At 37.8% G+C, this 19,382-nt stretch overlaps 1 protein-coding gene across 6 annotated transcripts in view; it reads left to right on the forward strand.

Annotated features, from left to right (window-relative positions):
- LOC140724760 (poly(A) polymerase type 3-like) overlaps positions 1–19,382 on the forward strand; it is a 68,956-nt gene that overhangs the window by 35,473 nt on the left and 14,101 nt on the right. The window contains exons 9-14 of one of the 6 annotated variants that reach the window (XM_073039293.1): positions 5,976–6,114; positions 7,530–7,602; positions 8,175–8,295; positions 8,426–8,510; positions 18,576–18,629; positions 19,240–19,359. In XM_073039293.1, coding sequence (XP_072895394.1) covers positions 5,976–6,114; positions 7,530–7,602; positions 8,175–8,295; positions 8,426–8,510; positions 18,576–18,629; positions 19,240–19,359 — 592 coding nt within the window. Of the gene's footprint in view, positions 1–5,975; positions 6,115–6,298; positions 6,373–7,529; positions 7,603–8,174; positions 8,296–8,425; positions 9,100–18,575; positions 18,630–19,239; positions 19,360–19,382 lie in introns of those variants that run through there. The other 5 variants (XM_073039294.1, XR_012098169.1, XR_012098170.1 and 2 more) reach the window with 5 other exon arrangements.

Raw genomic sequence — 19,382 nt, forward strand, 5'->3', positions numbered from 1 at the left:
CCAGGTGGAACTGAGCTAAGATTAGAGTTTTTGGTCAGTAGTGAAGTACAGTTGGCTCTCCTTATCCGCCAGGGATTGGTTCTGGGTCCCCTCGTGGATACCAAAATTCGCGGATGCCCAAGTCCCTTATTCAACCTTTTTCAATGTGGTGGAACTTAGGACCCAGCGGAACTCAAGACCTTATTTAACCTGTCTCAGTGCGGTAGACATTAGGACCCAGTGGCAGAGATCTGAATCCGCAATGTTTCTGTTCACGAAAATAATCACGATAACGATTGAAAATAAAGTGGAAATAATAAAGCGATCAGAAAGAGGTGAAATGCCGTTGGTCATTGGAAAAGTGTTAGGCTACGTCGGTCAATGATCGGAACAATTTTAAAGGATAAAGTGAGAAAGGCTCTGCCCAATGAAAGCTATAATTATTACTAATTATAGCTATTTTTCTACTAATATAGCTAATTTTCCAATGTTCTATAGATTCAGGAGCAGTTCCTGCTGACTGGAGGGTGGCTAATGTTGTCCCACTTTTCAAGAAAGAAGGGAAGAGAAAACAGGGAATTATAGACCGGTTAGCCTGACGTCAGTGGTGGGAAAGATGCTGGAGTCAATTATAAAAGATGAAATTTCGACACATTTGGATAGCAGTAAAAGGATCAGTCCGAGTCAGCATGGATTTATGAAGGGAAAATCCTGCTTGACTAATCTTCTGGAGTTTTTTGAGGATGTATCTATGAAAATGGACAACAGAGAACCAGTGGATGTAGTGTACCTGGACTTCCAGAAAGCTTTTGATAAAGTCCCACATAGGAGATTAGTGGGCAAAATTAGGGCACATGGTATTGGGGGCAGAGTACTAACATGGATTGAAAATTGGCTGGCTGACAGGAAACAAAGAGTAGCGATTAACGGGTCCCTTTCAGAATGGCAGGCTGTGACCAGTGGGGTACCGCAAGGTTCGGTGCTGGGACCGCAGCTGTTTACAATATACATTAATGATTTAGATGAAGGGATTAAAAGTAACATTAGCAAATTTGCTGATGACACAAAGCTGGGTGGTAGTGTGAAATGTCATGAAGATGTTATGAGAATGCAGGGTGACTTGGATAGGTTGGGTGAGTGGGCAAATGTATGACAGATGCAGTTTAATGTGGATAAGTGTGAGGTTATCCACTTTGGTGGCAAGAACAGGAAGGCAGATTACTATCTAAATGGAGTCAAGTTAGGAAAAGGGGAAGCACAATGAGATCTAGGTATTCCTGTGCATCAGTTGTTACGAAAACCCCGTAACCAGGTAACTTACCAGCAAAGATAGATGGATCAGCTGAGTCGGATGCTACTATTTTCAAACGTTTTATTCAACAAGGGCACAAACGTATGGTTAATACAAAACATTCAGATCGTCAAAACTCAATCTAAAACACCGGTGTAACCATAATCAATCAGAAATAAGCTCTACAGTTGTCTAGGGGGTAATACTGAGTCCAACGGAAGTCTTAAGAGTCACTCAGAAGTTTGCAGGCTTTTTCCTTTATAATTTAGAAAAGATGCACACTTGCCCGTCGTCTTGGCAGAGCAAATCCTTGGAATCAGGGGAGCAGACTTCCCCGTTGTTATTTTAAAAGCAGTCTTTCGTTGGTTTTAGCCACAGATTCAAAGTCGGAATCTAGCGTACGTGGCTTCCTTCAAAATGGCGTCCCGCTCCCACGGGAATCGATCTCGTGTCTGCTGGGTGCATCTGAGGGTCCTCCCCTCAGACCCGCCTTTATACTTCTTCACGGGATCGCAGGTATCAATCAAGTTGCAGGTAATGCGATCTTTCTCTCAACCAGCCCACTTTGCCCGAGGGCTTTTCACGTGGTTTCCATGAGACAATAGTCAAAGTCACCGTTATTCTGCTTCTTGGGAGAACGTGGTCTTCCGCACGTCTCTCTCTTTTGGGTCAGCTGACCCCCCCCCTTAACTAGAGTTCTTGCAATTTTCACAAAGGAGGGGGCCAACGGCATAACACAGTCAATGAAAGCAAGTATGCAGGTACAGCAGGCAGTGAAGAAAGCTAATGGCATGCTGGCCTTTATAACAAGAGGAATTGAGTATAGGAGTAAAGAGGTCCTTCTGCAGCTGTACAGGGCCCTGGTGAGACCCCACCTGGAGTATTGTATGCAGTTTTGGTCTCCAAATTTGAGGAAGGACATTCTTGCTATTGAGGGAGTGCAGCGTAGGTTCACAAGGTTAATTCCCGGGATGGCGGGACTGTCATATGTTGAAAGATTGGAGCAACTGGGCTTGTATACACTGGAATTTAGAAGGATGAGAGGGGATCTGATTGAGACATATAAGATTATTAAGGGATTGGACACGCTGGAGGCAGGAAGCATGTTCCCGCTGATGGGTGAGTCCAGAACTAGAGGCCACAGTTTAAGAATAAGGGGTAGGCCATTTAGAACTGAGATGCGGAAAAACTTTTTCACCCAGAGAGTGGTGGATATATGGAATGCTCTGCCCCAGAAGGCAGTGGAGGCCAAGTCTCTGGATCCATTCAAGAGAGAGTTAGATAGAGCTCTTATAGATAGCGGGGTCAAGGGATATGGGGAGAGGGCAGGAACGGGGTACTGATTGTGGATGATCAGCCATGATCACAGTGAATGGTGGTGCTGGCTAGAAGGGCCGAATGGCCTACTCCTGCACCTATTGTCTATTGTCTAAGCAGCGCAGTGGTTTAATTATTGGGTTTTGGGTTTTTTTTGATCCTCCATATCAACCTGGCATGGTGGAGAGCACACTTGGGAGCGATCTGTCACTAGATCGAACTCGGAACTGACGCTAAATAATACCGGATGTACCTGTTCCAACTTACTTAGTAAGAGAACTTCCAATTCCGGTGTATTAGCTGAGAATTTGGCCCTAATTTTTGGTCCTAAAGTTAGGGGGTTGGCTTACACAGAGGGTGCCAACTTTGGAAAAACAAATACATGGAAGACAGGTCGTATTTATTGGCTGTTTTTGAGTCAAATTCGTTCCACTATCGATGCATGAATTCTTTGAATGGTTTGTTTAAACTCACATCTAGTGGCTGGAGCACGGACATCAAACCACTGGGGATGACTGCAATGTCTGTATTTTCAGCTTTCAGTGCTGCTTTTGTCTCACCTGACAAGTGCACTTTGAACATGACCCAGACAAGTAGCGACTTTTCCTCCCCAAAACCTTTGGGACATCAACGCCACATCTCTTTAACCTACTTCAAGCAACCCACTTCATCCATCCAGCAGCGTTCTTGAACGTAAACAACACCCCGTGGGAATTTTCTGAGCAATCTTTGTTTTTTGTCTCAACATAAGATCACATCTATTCATAAATCGGGTGCACCAACTTTGCGTAGCTTTGAAATTTTCGCTGACCTCACGGTGTTTTTCATCCCATTTCAACGCTTGAACTCGAATCATTTCTCTGGTAACAATGTATCCAGACGATCACTGGTGATTCACCCACTCTAAAACTTTTTCTTCCAGTTCTGGCCACCGGCATGTTTTCCTGCGGTTTTCGCATTTCGACTTTGGCATTTCCCTCAGTGTGTCCTCTGCCTTTCTTCCACTTTTTCACTTGTTTCTCGTTTACACTAAACTTCTTAACAGCTGCAGAATTATTCATTCCTTTAGCAAAATCAACAACCTTCGTTGAAGCCAGCATCATATCACATTCGTTTTAATCTTTTGTACATGGTGGTCGCGAACTCAATACTGAGTACACGTACTGATCCAGCCACCCCGTGTTATGTTCTAACGAGATTACGATGGGCACTAAATGGTTGCACGGGGGTTACATTTCAGAGGATTCTTTTCCATTGGAAACCTAATCCAAAATTTCCCTCCCTGATTTATTTATTAAGTATTTGCTTATAACGCTGTACAATGTGTAGGCCTGTTTTCTTAGAAGGTACAGGTTCACAAAATTTTCCGGTTCCGGATCCGTCAAAGCTGAGTACCGGCATGTGAGATCTTGAGATCTTTTTTGGTTAAATCGAAAACCTCTACAAAAGGGGGTCGGCTTATACAAAGGTAACATGAAAAAGAAAAGGTCACTTTTTTAACCTTGAAAATGAGGGGTTGCCTTATACTCCGGAATATACGGTAAGTTCACCGAAGGTCCTGGAAGCCAGTCACAGATCTCACATCTGGTGATATATTCTCAGTTCTTGTCAAAAATGTTTTTGTGGAAATATAAGACCACAGGTGTATTTTTTCTGTGATGCAAGCAGTTGAATGCTTCATTGGCACTAGGCTTTAAAGGGAAAAACAACTTGGACTAAACAGTGCTATTTGAATCATTCATGCAGCTGGTGACACATAATAAGATTATTTTGGTCAGATAAAATCATTTTAAGCATGCAACATTTCAACAAAGAACATTGAACATTTAGAGGAAGCAGCCAACATGGCAGCTGTCTTTGACAAAAGCAAGAATCAAGGTAAACATAGATTGGTAAGGGTAGATTATCTGAATGTTTATTGTAAATTTATCACCTGTGAAATTATGCTCTTTTTTTTTTACAGTAAATAAGATGTAAAAACAACCGGTTGTCATAGCCAGGGTGAGGGGAGGGATGTAGTGGGGATAAGCTCCCACTACCTATTAAATGCACCCTATGATGTGCGTCACAAATAGCTTCTGACAACCAAGTCCAACTTCTGGCCTTCAAGTGTGGCTTAGCTACTAAGCCAGGTGGAACCATTTTTACCAACAGGAGAAGGAGCAGACGTGGGTTACTGGTGCCGTAAAACCAGACACTCCAGGAAGATGGGCTTGACAGCTGTAGTTGGCAGCTCCTCGAGGAGAAAGAAAACTCTGATCTCAAATCTCCGCGGCTATATAGTTCTCGGGGGACTGCTTCAGGATTAAACCCCAAGGAAAATTTTGAAGCTGGGGTCCTTAAAGGCAGTCCTAAGTTGAGTTCAACACTGACTGCCAGCTCCTGCAACACTGCTGGTGCAAAACTGTATCGGGCTCTGTCGTTCCTTTGGATTCATCAGCTGCATGGAGAAGGGGAGCCTGCTGCGTGAGCAACAGCTTACCCTCCATATCATACTGCCCTGGCTGTGCACTGGGTTGCGTAAATGTAGATAGGTGGGATAGAACATCCATGGTTGACCCTGGTTAGTGGAGGCCTCCTCAAAACGAACAAAATGGAACTTTTACAAATTACTGGCATCAACTTTTTTCATATAACCTTTCCTTGGGAATAATAGAACAGCATTAACTTCGTTTTCTGACCTGCAATTTGTTCCTTCTCCAGTATGAATTAGCTAGTGGTGGTTTAAAGTAATAGTATTTGTTGGAAACTGGTTTCTGGTTCACGTTGTTCAACTTTGATTCCTATAGGACTGTAGCTGAACCATCCTTTGCACCATCTCCAAAGGCAATATGTTTTTCCTCAAGTAAGCAGACCAGAACTGCACATAGTACTCTAGCCTCACCAGTATTCTGTACATCTGCAGCATAACCTCTCTGCTCTTAAATTTGTTCCTTCTAACAGTGAAGGCCAACATTTCATTTGTCTTCTTGATAACCGTTTGAACTTGTGAACCACCCTTTTCTGATTTCTCCTGAGTTCCTTTGCACAACAACATGTTGCAATCTTTTACCATTTAAATAATCTGATCTTCTATTTTCACTTGTAAACATTGTACTCCGTTTGCCATATGCTTGCCTACTAGCTTAAATCTATTCTCTATCTCTCTACAGACTCTCCACATCCTCTGCACAGTTTGCTTTTCCACTCAATTTATTGTCATCAGCTAACTTGCATAAACTACACTCAGTCCCCTGTTGCATTTAGTGTATAATCTGTAGCTGGGAAACCATTGATGTAGGTTCAAGAAGTTGGAGTAGTGGCCTAGAATATTTAAAATTGTGATAAATATTGTAATGAATATCAAACATTTGCATCACCAGTGTTTAAAAGAAATCTGTTTTTACAGGTCACAACATTTATTCTAACATACTAGGCTTTCTGGGTGGTGTGTCATGGGCCATGTTGGTGGCAAGGACATGCCAACTGTACCCCAATGCTGTTGCATCAACCCTAGTACACAAGTTCTTCTTGGTTTTTTCAAAATGGTGAGTGTTGATTTCAGTGAATCTGATTGCAAAGTGATTTCACCAGATGTACTTGTTAGCCCTTGTTACACTGAAATTTTGGCTGTATGTGTAAACATTTTGTTTAAATGATTGATGTAAGTAAGGTGTTTAAAATGATAAAGGGATCTGACAGGTTTGTGGCTGACAAACTATTTCCTTTCAGAACAAGGCGGCAAAATCTAGTTAAAAGATAGTTAATGCACGACTGAAATCAGAAAACAGTTTGTCACAAATAAGGTAAATTAAATGTGCAACTATCTCTCCTAGATGTGTATAAATTAAAATGTAATGCTAATGATTGATATATTTTTAACTTAATGTGGGGTTGAGTTTTGTAAATGGAGTCAAGATGCAAATTATTCTTGATAAGCATACACTTTTAAGGACTAAAGGAGGAGGATGAAAGTTAATAGAATAAGTAATTTTTAATTGTTCATGTGTAAACTGATATCCCACATTTGTAGCTTGCTGCCTTTCCTATGGAATGTAGATGCCGTTGTGAAAGCTGCTGACTGTGATGTATATCAGTGTCTTGTTTCTGCTAGTTTGGAATTTCTTAATATATATTTGTTTAAATGTAAACTATCCTAACTAAATTTTGTCAACATACAAGATATTCTGCAGCTGCTGGAAATCTAGAACAACACACACACAAAATGGTAGAGGAATTCCTCCATCATTTTGTATAATTCCTTATTCAGTAAATAATTTGCATGTTATGTTAACGTCTACTAAATCCCAAGTATCTAACCAAAGTTGCAACAGTATATCTCAATTTTCAATTCTCTGGTTTGGAAAAGTCCCTTCAATATTGACTGGAGTACAATAGGTTTCCCAAAAGCTCTACAAATTTAAACAGTTTATTTTATAACTGATTGTGATCTTATTTTTTTATCATTTAAAATTGGCAGTGTGAAATCTCCATTCACTGTGCTGAAATATTTGTTCCCATCATCATGTACTGTTGCACTGACAGTCAAGTTAGTACAATGCAGAAGACAGATTAAGTGCCCAAATCTAAATAGAACTAAATTTAATCAGTCTTAAAATATTGCATTCGCCACTAATATAAAACAAATCCTTGGTTTGGCAAGACGATGAACCAAAAATGACAGAGAATAGAAAAGGCTTTCCTTATTAATATGGTTTTGAGATCTCTTCTGTCTGATTTGAGGCACAAGAAATATTTTTACCACCAGGTAGGCTAGCACTTCCATTTGCCTACATCTGTGAAAAGATCAATTTAATCTGTATACATATAATTAATGTAAACACTGATATAAAACATAATGTCAGTTACTGAGAAAGGAAACTACTAAAAATGTGCTTTTGTCAGTTAGAAGCTTGGTATGGAAATCATGAACATTCAATGAGTGTTGTTTCTTTCTTGGCAGGGAATGGCCAAATCCTGTTTTATTAAAACAGCCTGAGGACTGCAATCTCAATTTGCCAGTATGGGATCCACGGGTAGGTTAAGTGAGCGAACAGCTTTGAGTATGGTAGCATTGGTTCATATTTTTTAGTTGAAGATACTGTGTCATACTTAATGATTGGCCTTAATAAGATCTGTTCTGAGGATAGATGTGATTTATGGAAACTAGACACAAATATGATAGGAAAATAAAAATATGGGTATTGATTATTAAAATTTTGTGACAAATCTTTGTTTTCCAGGTGGGAGTTATTTTCTATCTTTACACCATAACTTCAAAGCATATTTAACTTTTATGATGATTATTATTGGATGCTTTAAACAATATGTTTTGACCCAGTTGCACTTAAAAAATCTAGATTTGTATGAGGGAGAGGAAGGTATTGGGAAGAGGCTCATAGAGAATTTGTTCAGTTCTGTCTGCTTTAAATTATGTAATATGACTCCAGAATTCAAAAATGACATCACTAAAAATGTTTAAAATTTACTATGTATATTAAAGGTTACTTCAATCATTTAAATTACCTTAAATACAAATAATACTTGAATTATATTTAGTCTTTGTATACTCATGTGTAACAGCAATGGATTATTATCTTTTGTGTAGGTTAACCCAAGTGACAGATACCACCTCATGCCAATTATTACACCAGCCTACCCACAACAAAACTCAACGTACAATGTTTCTGCATCTACCCGGGCTGTAATGATGGAGGAGTTCAAGCAAGGCAAGTAATTTAAATTTTTTGGAAGGTTTTGCCCTGTACTAAAAGTTTCTAAGGCTTTCATGAGATTTCTCTCAATTGTTCTCACATACTGATTATAAATACAGTTAAGCAATCCCTTTTGTCCCCACAGGTCTTTCGATCACAGATGAAATTTTAATGGGTAAAATGGAATGGTCCAAACTCTTTGAAGCTCCAAACTTCTTTCAAAAGTACAAGTATGTATTCAATTACCTTTTTGAGTAGGAAGTACATTGTGAGGGTTAGCTTCTATTTTGCTTGCTATTCAGGAAACCTGAAGCAGCTTCTCTTCCTGTTCCCAAGAGGAAAAAAGAAGTAAACGCTCCAAGCATTTGTGATTCAATCCAAAGCTGAGAGCGGCCAAGTAGTAATATTTCAAATAAGTAGCGATCTTCAGTTAATGACTAATGTTGATTGTGCTACGAAATGTTCCCTTTCAACCGGGTTATTAGTGACCTGTGTTCACTATGATCACAATAAGAATGCTAACTTTGAAGTGTGACAGACTGTGATATTATTGTACTTGAACTCTGGAAGTTCACTTGACTTGTGAATTAATTGAAGATTTTGAATATCTTTTTACTTCTCCCCAGATATTTATTTTATTTTTCACATCTAATGCCAAAATTAGATAGTAGCTGGAAACATTTATTTATCAAGACCTTTTTCTGAATTTGCCACTGGATGGCGTATTGCACCTTCCAACTGCTGCATGAGACTGCTTGTAATGCATACTCTACGTGATTGTTATCTATTTTTAAATGCATTAAAAATGTTAATTTTTAATGTACTGTGTCCTTTTGAGTTTTTCTACACTGCAGTCATTCTAGGAATCAGTTACATCTATATATTTTTTGAAAATTATGGAATACAGAAAACTAAGACCCAGTAGGTAAAAGTCATAAACTTTGAAATGAACACTTTCTTCTCCCAATAACTTTCTTCACCCATAAGGACAATGAAGACTTGTAATGTGATCTCATTTCTGTTCAGATCTTATTTAATTTTGACATGTGTAAAAATATTATATTAACCATAAATAAGGAAGGACAAATTAGCCATTATTTACTTTTTATTTATTTGTTGTGATGCAACATAAAATAGGCCCTTTCTGCCCTTTGAGTCAGGTCGTGCCCAGCAAATCCCCCGATTTAATCCTAGTCTGATCAGGGGACAATATACAGTGACCAATAAACTTACCAACTGGTACATCTTACTCAGGAAGAATAGGTGCGTTGAATGCTACGGGTGGGCACGTGAGACTAGAATTGTACTTTGTTATCTGATGTAGTATGGCATATATGTACTTGTGTAAAACTAGGTTACTTCCTTTTATTAAGGTGTTATTTAGGTAGTTGCCCTCTTTAACTCTACATTAGCAAGGAATCATAGACAAACTGTTGATTTTGCACTTAATGAACTTCTCACACTGAGGCATTTGCTTCACATTTAGGGGATTTAGATATTTAAATTATGCAACTTTCAGTAGGCTAGATGCCAACAAAATAAATTTGCAGTGTTTCTGACTGAAGTAATTAATTTTGAACATCAGTAGATTGTGAATCTGAACTACTCCCTCTGCTTTATCATTCAGTTAACAAACATAGATGCCTTTATAAATAGAGGGAAGGTACCAGACTTTATAAACCTAGTGTGTCCTTTCACTAGGGTAGATGCAGTATGATTTATTACTTGGCTTTTGGCTGACCGGAATGATGAAAATATACATCTATATAAAGTTTCTCATTTTGATAACTCAATTCACTTTTGAATTTAAACTTTTATCAATAATTAACATTGAACAATGTAAGTGACAGAAATAGTTGGTGCTTTGAACAAGTTATTAGTTAACTTGGGCATCTTTTAAGCTAAAATGCTTAACCAGTTATAGTTCGTGGCTTAGGAGCTTTGGCAGACTCTGGCCCCTGTGTAGGTTGGAGATGTAATCAGTGAAGAAAATCTTATATCAAAACCAAAAGTTGTTTGCCCTTACTGTATGGGAAATCACTTTTACAGCAGAAATAATAGATAATGGGGGCCTTAATCTATTATAATAAATTTTACTTATGATCTAGCTATGTATAGCATTGTATTTGTTTAGGTAAATTATTTGACAGGGTACTGGTGCCATAATAAATCAATTATGTTGACTTGAAAGATTATGTGCTTACTGAAAAATACAATATTAAGATTGGTTTCTTTCAGAATATTGTATTCGAAGTGAGACTTGGTGTTTAGAATCTGAATAATACATGTTCTCCAAAATAATTTGGCACATCCTAAATGTAGTCCAACAATAAACTGTGGGTTAATTTGTAATATTGCTAACGTTGTGTTAAGTGTATCCATTTTCCTAATAAAGACACTTTTCCTAGCAAAATGGTTGAATGTCTGTCTGTTAACAGCTGTCATCAAGAAATTCAGAATGTTATTAGCAGAAAGTGCTTGAAATTTAAACAACTACTAAAATAAGTTATGAGTTTTACATTCTCAGGGTATAAACCTAACTTGCCTAGCTCTGACATATGACCCCTAGTGGAATTGTGTTCTGGCTTGAGGATATTATATTTGGACTGTAGTTAAAATTGGAGCAGAGGTAAATGTAAATCCTGCATGAGATTGTTTAATAACTATATAATTAAGTGGTTTGGGTGGATTTGTTGTCTTGGATCATATTTACTGAATTACAGTAAGTAGAGTCATTCAATCTGGTGCCTGGTTTCATTTCAGATTTATAGTAATGTAAGATTAAAGATGATGGAAAACAGGAAATTAAAGCTACTCAAAATAATGAACTTCTAATTTTGTACCTTGCTTTCATTCATTCCCTGGATGATTATAACTTAATGTTAATGCTACCTAAAAGTTAAATACTGCAAATGCTGGAAATCTGAATCCAAATCTTATGCATTGTCATAAGACACGAGTATTGAACTAGGCACTCATTATCTTCCACCCGACACACACCCTTTCTCTCTGCTTCACCCTGCCCAACCACCTGTATCACTGCCATGAACACAAGAGACTCTGCAGATGCTGGAAATCCAGAGTAACACACAAAATGGTGGAGGAATTCAGCAGGTCAGGCAGCATCTATGGAAAGGAATAAACAGTTGACATTTCTAGATGAGACTGTTCATCAGGACAGTGCATGTTCTCAACCTGAAGCATCGACTGTTCATTCTTTTCCATAGATGTTACCTGACCTGCTGAGTTCATCCACCATTTTGTAAGTGTACCACTACCAAAGGCTTAATATTCACCAATCACAGCTAGAAGATGTTTGTCAGGTTAAATCACTTGCTCTAGGTTTAGTTGTGAATAATGTTACTTTCTCTCCTTTTCCAAAACATAGTGCAACCTGTGTTGAAACTAGATGTAATTTAGTGAATTTTATAATTTCCAGAAATAAAGTTTCCTTTCAGTCATTCAGTCCCCTTTAGAGTAAGCCTGAGGTGAACATTGAACAGATTTAGTTTAACTAGAAAGATTCTTCCCACAATTACTTGCCTTGAAACAAATATTCAACCCCTAACACTTTGTTCACATAAATGAGTGTTGCAACCAAAGATTTTGATCAATTTAACTGAGAATTTTTATTTGTAAATCAAGTGCTCCTTTCTCACTTTAGAGCCAAAAAACAAAGAAAATTGTAAAGCATGAAAAACTAAACATTTACACCACACTTACCACTTAGTGTTGAGGCCAAAAAGTTCCACTTTAGTCTCATCCAAACCACAAGACTTTCTTCCACATCTTTATAGTATCTTCTAAGTGATGCTTTGCAAAGTCTTTACAGGTAAGGATATGCTTTTTTTAGTGGTACGTGTGGCGTAAATCTAGTACTGCACATCAGCCAAGTAATGCCATCCCTACTGCAAAGTATAGTGGAGTTAGCATCATGCTATGGGGGTGCTCTTCAGCAGCGAGTACTGGAAATCTGGTCAGGATTGATGGGAAAATGAACGCTGATAAGTAAAGAGAGATCCTAGATTTTTTTAAAAAACCCTGCTTGCGTCTGCTAGAAAGCTTAAACTGGGGGAAAAGGTTCATCTTTCAGCAGGGCAATGACCCAAAGCACACTGCCAGAACAACCATGGAGTCTTCAGATGAAGAAAACTGATGCCTTTGAGTGGTTCAGTCTGAGTCCTGACCTGATTGAATATCTCTGACAAGACCTCAAGATTGCCATTCACTGCAGCTCCCCAACTAACCTTGCACAGCTTGAGCAATTTTGCAAGGAGGAATGAGCAAATCTTGCCCTATCATGTTGTGCAAAGTTGTTAAGAGATTTATCCAAAAAGACTAATGACTGTAATAGCTGTGAGAGGTGGTTCAACTAAGTATTGAGCAAAGGGGGATGAATACTTTTGAACTACTGACATTTCAGTTTTTCATACTTTGCAATTTTCCCTGTTTTGGGGCTCTACAGAGAAAAAAGGAGCATGTGATTCACCAATTAATAGTCTCAGTTAAATTAATCAAAATTTCTGGTTGAAATACTCAATGTGAACAAAGGGTTTGGGGCTGAATACTTTTTCAAAGCACTGTAAAATGCAAGAAAAGTTTGATGGGCCATCTGTCATGGGTTTTGTTAATATCTCACACAGTATATATTCCTGTGCCATGAATTCATATTTTACACCTGCGATTGTAGGCTTTAGTTTAACGATTGATACTCTAGATTTTCCAAGTGCATTCTTAGTTCCAAACAAGTTAGTCTTTAATGCCAATTTTCATCCTTATTTCTGAGGTGCAACAGAATAAGTTGAAATGAGACTGTAGTACGTTAGAGTATTGCACACTGAGAATTTCCCAAACACATTTCCAGATTGGAATCATTAGGCTGGAGTGCAAGTTAGTGTGCACTGGATAGTTTGCTGCACTTCCAAATATGGCTTCTTGTAAGGCAAAGGACTCCAAATGAACATAGAAAATGAGAATGCATAGGAACTAATCCTGCCAGTATAATATATTGAGAAATGCCTTTTTACTCATGGTAAAAAGCCTGAATGGGAACATTACTGATGTGGCAGAAACAAGATCTCAGAACAGACTGAGAGTGATGTTGGAGAAAACAGGAACATTCTGTGTTTGGAGCTGACAACTTTAGACAATTGATCCTGTGCAATGCATGCTAGGAACTTTTTTAAAAAATGCTCATAGGGTATAATCTGTTGAACAGTGCCCACACTGGTATAAGGATGAACAAATTAGGGAGCTGAGAAAAGGATCTGTCCCAGGTTCTTAACTAATTGAACTAAGTGGAAGCCCTCAAGATAAAGAGTTAATATGTATTCCAGATGAATAACATTGTGAAAAATAAGCAAAATTAGAGCAGTTGATCAGTAAACTAAAAATAAAATAATTAAATCTGTAGGGAGAAATTAGCAAGTATGTAAGAGTGGTTGTTAAGTGGCCAAAGTAAGCGTGTGCATGAAAGCAGAGTACAAGAAGAGGACTGAATTGCATACATGTGACATACCCATTACCATACCCTTTAATGAAGATTTTGGAATTTTTCTGACAACTTGGGTGAACAAGTAGTTAAATATTTTCTCCAACTCCTTTCTTGAATAGGCGTGTGACATTTGCCACATTCCAATCCATTGAGCGTATACGAGTTTACCAGGAATTTTGCAAGATCACCCCCAGTGCATTCATAACCTTTGCATCAAGCACTTTTAGGACCAGCATTTGTATGTCAGTAGTTCACAGGGGTCTGTCAGCTTTAAGTCCGTTAATTTCTCAAGTTTCTATTTATTACGATTATTCACTTTTCATTAGATGCTCTGCATTTTTCAGGTAAGTTTATTGTGTCTTATATATCAAAAAAGGTTGATTGCTTCAATTACTTCCTAGTGCCCTGTAAGCATTTCTTCTGCCTTCTTGTGTTAAGTCTTTTTCAATTTTATATGCTCTTGCAATCTACTTTTCTTGCCATGTTACTCATTTTCTATATTTTTACTTATTTGTAGATTTGTGAAACCCTGTCTTTTGGTTTATTCTTGTCAACATTGTCTTATTTAATATAATTCTAAATCATGTAAGTTGGTCTTGGATGGATTAATTTTCCCATGGAGATTTTATTTCTCAGTGAAATTTATTTTGTTATGGAATATTATATTAAATGCTCTCCCTTTGTATATCTACTGACGTTCCAGCTTCATGTTCAGTTTAATTTTAAAAGTGTAGCATCCATCAGTTGTTGCTTTCAAACTTGATACAGGACACCTCCATGTCATAGGGAACAGTGGGAGGGATTCTTTCCCAGTAAATGTGTCATATCATGATTTCATTTATCATGAAACCATGTCATCTGCACGTGTCAAGAAATGCAAGTTGAAAAAAATTGTGATTTTTTTTCACAAAGATTACAAAATATTTTACTCTGTATCTAAAACCTTTGGGTAGTGATTTGTGAATTCTGTAAGGGTAAATATCTACCCCAAACAGTTGCAACACTGGGATTTGCGTCTATCAATTTCTAAAGCATTGAAATATTTTTCCTTAATTAAACTGCCTTTTTACACAAGCGATAGTCAACTGTAACAAATTAATTCCATGAACTTATCCTCAAAAACTGCCTTCAGTAGTTTGATTGTATATATGGAGATTAAAGTTTCCCTCCTTTCTAATAAGGGAATCTGGTGGTGGGGATGGATATGTGAAAATTCTGGTGATTAAAATAGAATCACATCAGTTAAGAGCCTACAAGGAGAGGTAAGTGAATAGATTAAAGTATCATGAGCAGAGTTGAGACATTGTAGCATGGTTGTCTGTTGACCAACAGTATCATTTGTCCAGGGAGTAAAATGTAGAAACATAGAAAACCTACAGCACAATACAGGCCCTTCGTCCCACAATGCTGTGCCGAACATATACTTACTTCAAGGTTACCCATAGCCCTCTGTTTGTATGAATCCAGAGATTTATTATGTGTAGCAAGACAAATGATTGACCCTAGTTTGCATGAAGATTGTAAAAGTGGGCAAAGTTTTTTTTAAAAATCAAGTAAACCTTGAATGTGTTGAGAATAGCTTTGCAACTGTTCTAGAAGCAGCGATGTTAGATTTGATATAAATAGTGTACTAAATTCAGTGGACAGCCAATACCAACATCAGCGGACATAAAGCAATATGGTGAAAAAAATCATACCAGCCATGATCACATGATGAATGGTCTCTGTCTGAAGCATCAACTGTTTACTCTTTTCCACAAATGCTGCCTGGCCTGCTGAGTTCCTCCAGCACTTGTATCTGTTGCTTTGGATTTCCAGCATCTGCAGATTTTCTCAAGCCTGTTTCTGATGTTCACTGTTTCCACATTTTGTGTTTATTGTCACAATCACTGAAGTCTCTGTTCAGAATTGGATTCCTTCCTTTTGTTCTTGTGAAGTATTTAAGAGGCCATGGTTATCTTTATATCTCATTCTCTACAGTGGACAATAAAATGAAATATTGGAAAATGGGTATATTCACTCTGGGGAACATCTGTAAAGAAAGTCAGATGAAGATAGTTAATCAATCTTCCATTATTTTCCACCATTTTATGTAATTGCTGTAGATTTCAGTCAAAACTTAGGAAAGAACCCAGGGCAGGTGGTCCCATTAACTCTTCCTCACTATTAGGTAAGATCATGGCATTATCATCAACTCAACTGTGATCCTTTCAGTGTCCCCTATCTATTGGATGTCAACCTTGTTTGTACAGGATCATTGCAATTCTGAGGATAATTCACAACTCTCAGTAAATCTCAGCCTTAAGTGGCCCTACCAGTACATGAAGTTGTTATTCAGCATCTACCCTCTCAGAAGCTTTTTCAATAATATCACTTCTCTAAAGAGCAGTGACTTTGGACCCATCCTGTTTGTATCTTAGAGCAGTGAATTTACCATGGCAAAACCAAACAAGGCAGAATTGAATCACTCTTATATTTGTTAACGTGTTTCCCTGATTTTTAGTTGTGGCTTCTTTTGAATTTTATCAACTACTGTCTTTACAGTTTTTTATGGTTATCTGTTTTGTATCTCAATTAGTGAAATGCTCTATGAAATGTGTTTTGAAATATGGTTGCTTCATATTATATCCTACAATTCTCTAATTTAACTCCCAGATTGGTCTGTATACTTATTTTCCCTCTATCTTTTCTACTGGAAATACAGTGAAATTCCAAATCAACCTGTGTCTGCATCTAATCATTTAAAAACCCAAATGTTTTTCATTTTTATAGAAAACTAATCATTAACAACACTTGTGTGAGGAGATGACATTTTTTTTAAGGAACAACGTGGAAAAAAAAGCCAGCAGCAATAATGTGAGAGTAGTTATTCACAGATGTTCATCCTTTCTGTTTTGTTTATTTCATACTTTGATTTTTGGCGGTTGTGTCCAATGATATTCTGTTAGCTTTGATTATATGCCAGCAAAACAGCAAAAACGATTTAACTGTCTTACCTCTACTATTACTTTGAAGTTGAAGGCTGGGACTGATTTCAGCCACTTTAATTCAGTTAGTTGAATTTCTTTTTCACTTTGGTAGCAGTATTCATAGTACAGAATAATACTGGTAAAATTGATCCTATTTTGTGTTCAGTTTACATGACAGAGAAAATAATCTGCACCATTGGAGCAAGTATGGGTATTTTCCTTAAGTGGATCCTCCACAATACTATTTGCTTTATAAGGTCCAAAATGTTGTCCATGTGTCATGTCTCAAATTTGAAATTTACTGCGGCTAATAGCCACAACCAAGTATTCTATTTGTGATGTCAATAGTTATAATAAAGTAGCTTATGACTATAGTTAAATCTTTGTGTTTGCTTGTAGTGTCAATGTGTGAGCACCGGTGTTTATTTAGTATTGCTCTGCTCAGTTTGGTTATCTAATATATAACAGTGAAAATAACAGACTTCAGCACTACGAGAACAGCAACAACAATTTATGAAAGGGGGAACTGCCGTCTTGTTGAGGTTGACCAATCAAAAGAACAAATGCCCAGCCTCTCATAAGTGGCTCCAACTGGGTGCCCCTTTTCTGGATGGAAAACAAGGATGCATTCTCCCCAATTCCTCAGAAGTCAAAGCACCTTTCATAACTGGACATAAAACTTGATGTTGTCAGATAAATTAACAGTGGAAAACTGAACTTTGCTGAAAGAAAGATTGTATAACTTTGCACTAGGTGGTGATTGCTGTGTGTTCTGCTGAATTCGTGCTTGCTGCTAAGATGTTCTTTCTGTTACGCTTGCAGCCAGTTAGCAATTTTTTTGGACAAAGTTGTGTTGGTCCAGTTTCTTGAAGGTTTCAACTTCTGGTGCGTCAACCTCAGATGTTTTCCCATCCCTGCCATAAACAAGCTAAAAATGATCAAACCCAGACGTGACAGGCTAAACAGTGTACACAGTATTGTTGGAAGGACAAGAACTCACAGGTGGAAGGGTCATTAATTTTGATTCATTATGTTACCTAAATTCCTTAGCTTGGTGATCAGCAATGATGCATTGTATATGGCTTATCTTTTAAAAATAAATGACTTAGTCTTTAACTGGTGGATGTGACTCATTCAGTTTGTCATTGCTACGTTTCATTTTTATTGATGGTGATGGACACTTTCTATACAAACAAATGTTGACTAATGGGTATAAGAGAAAAGTTGCATGACCTTGTGCAACTAGTTGAGTTAAAGACGATTTAGGCAGCTTATTTTACTTTTCTTTTCATTTTACAAATATATTGACAGACAAAATTGTTTAGAGGGACCCCAAGCTAGTGCCTTGAGGGGATGATGAGATGTTAAGTTCTTCTATAGACTTGACCACCTGTGACATGAGATGTAAGTGGTGCACCAATCCCGCCAAATGGACCAGGATGAAGCACCATCAACGTGGTTGTTTGGTGTTCTTGATGGAGAAATCTCTGGTTTCGCTGAGCTCTGAGCCCCCTTTCTGCAAGGTCCCTTTAACCAAAACTAGTTTTTTTTAGGATCTTGACAGTTATCTATAGTAAGTGGAATTCAAATGCAAGAGATTAGAAAATCATGATGTTCCCAAAGGAACTGCAGTCCACGTGTAACCCAGAATTAAACATGTTTCAACCATGTATTACTATAAATCCACCAAAGGTGTGCAAAATGGAGCTGAAATAAACTATAAAATGCATAAAGTAAATTGAAGATTGGTGAGTATTTCACACCATGGTTGAAATACTTAATTTTTAAAAAAATTAAATACATAAAATAATTTTGTCCTCTCCATTTCAAAGGCATTATATTGTTCTACTGGCGAGCGCCCCAACGGAAAAACAGCACTTAGAATGGTAAGTCATAGAGGCTGTGGATATAGTGATGTCGGGTATTATCGTTCTATGATGGGAGTGAAGGACCATTAGCCATTTTTTTTTCCATTACATTTCTTTCAGAGTTCAGGTACAACAGTGGTATTAAAACTGCCGATATCATATTTCGTTATAGAAACAGCAAAATAACAGGCCCTTCCAGCCCAATGAGCCCACTCGTGTTGTTCAATTACAGCCAAGTGACCGATTAAGCTACTAATTTGGTATTTGGGAGGAAATCTGAGCACCCAGAAGAAACCCACTTTGTCATAGGGAGAGATTACAAACACCTTATAGATGATGGTGGGAATTGAACCAGGGTTGCTGGCACCGTAATGTGTTAAACTAACCAATCCTACCGTGCTGCCCCATGCTATTTAGACATACTTAGCTTCAGAGGCATGGTATTATGCAGCATAAATGCAGGCTTTTTATTAGATTCCTCTTATATTTAGTTCCTGTATAGGTCTCAGTCCATGGATGTCCCCTCTTTGTAAGCAGCCTGGTTTTACTTCTTTCAAACCTTGCCAAAGTGTACTACCATATATAGTTTTCTGGAAATCTTCATTTATTAACTTTTTCTTGATTTTAGGGTGGGATTGGTGGAGTCTAAAATCCGAATTCTAATTAGCAGCTTAGAAAAGAATGAGTTTATTACTCTGGCTCATGTTAATCCACAATCATTCCCAGCTCCAAAGGACAACCCTGAGAAGTGAGTAATTTCATCTGTTTGCA

This window comes from Hemitrygon akajei, chromosome 3, assembly GCF_048418815.1.
Source record: "Hemitrygon akajei chromosome 3, sHemAka1.3, whole genome shotgun sequence".
In the NCBI taxonomy this organism is placed as follows: Eukaryota; Metazoa; Chordata; class Chondrichthyes; order Myliobatiformes; family Dasyatidae; genus Hemitrygon; species Hemitrygon akajei.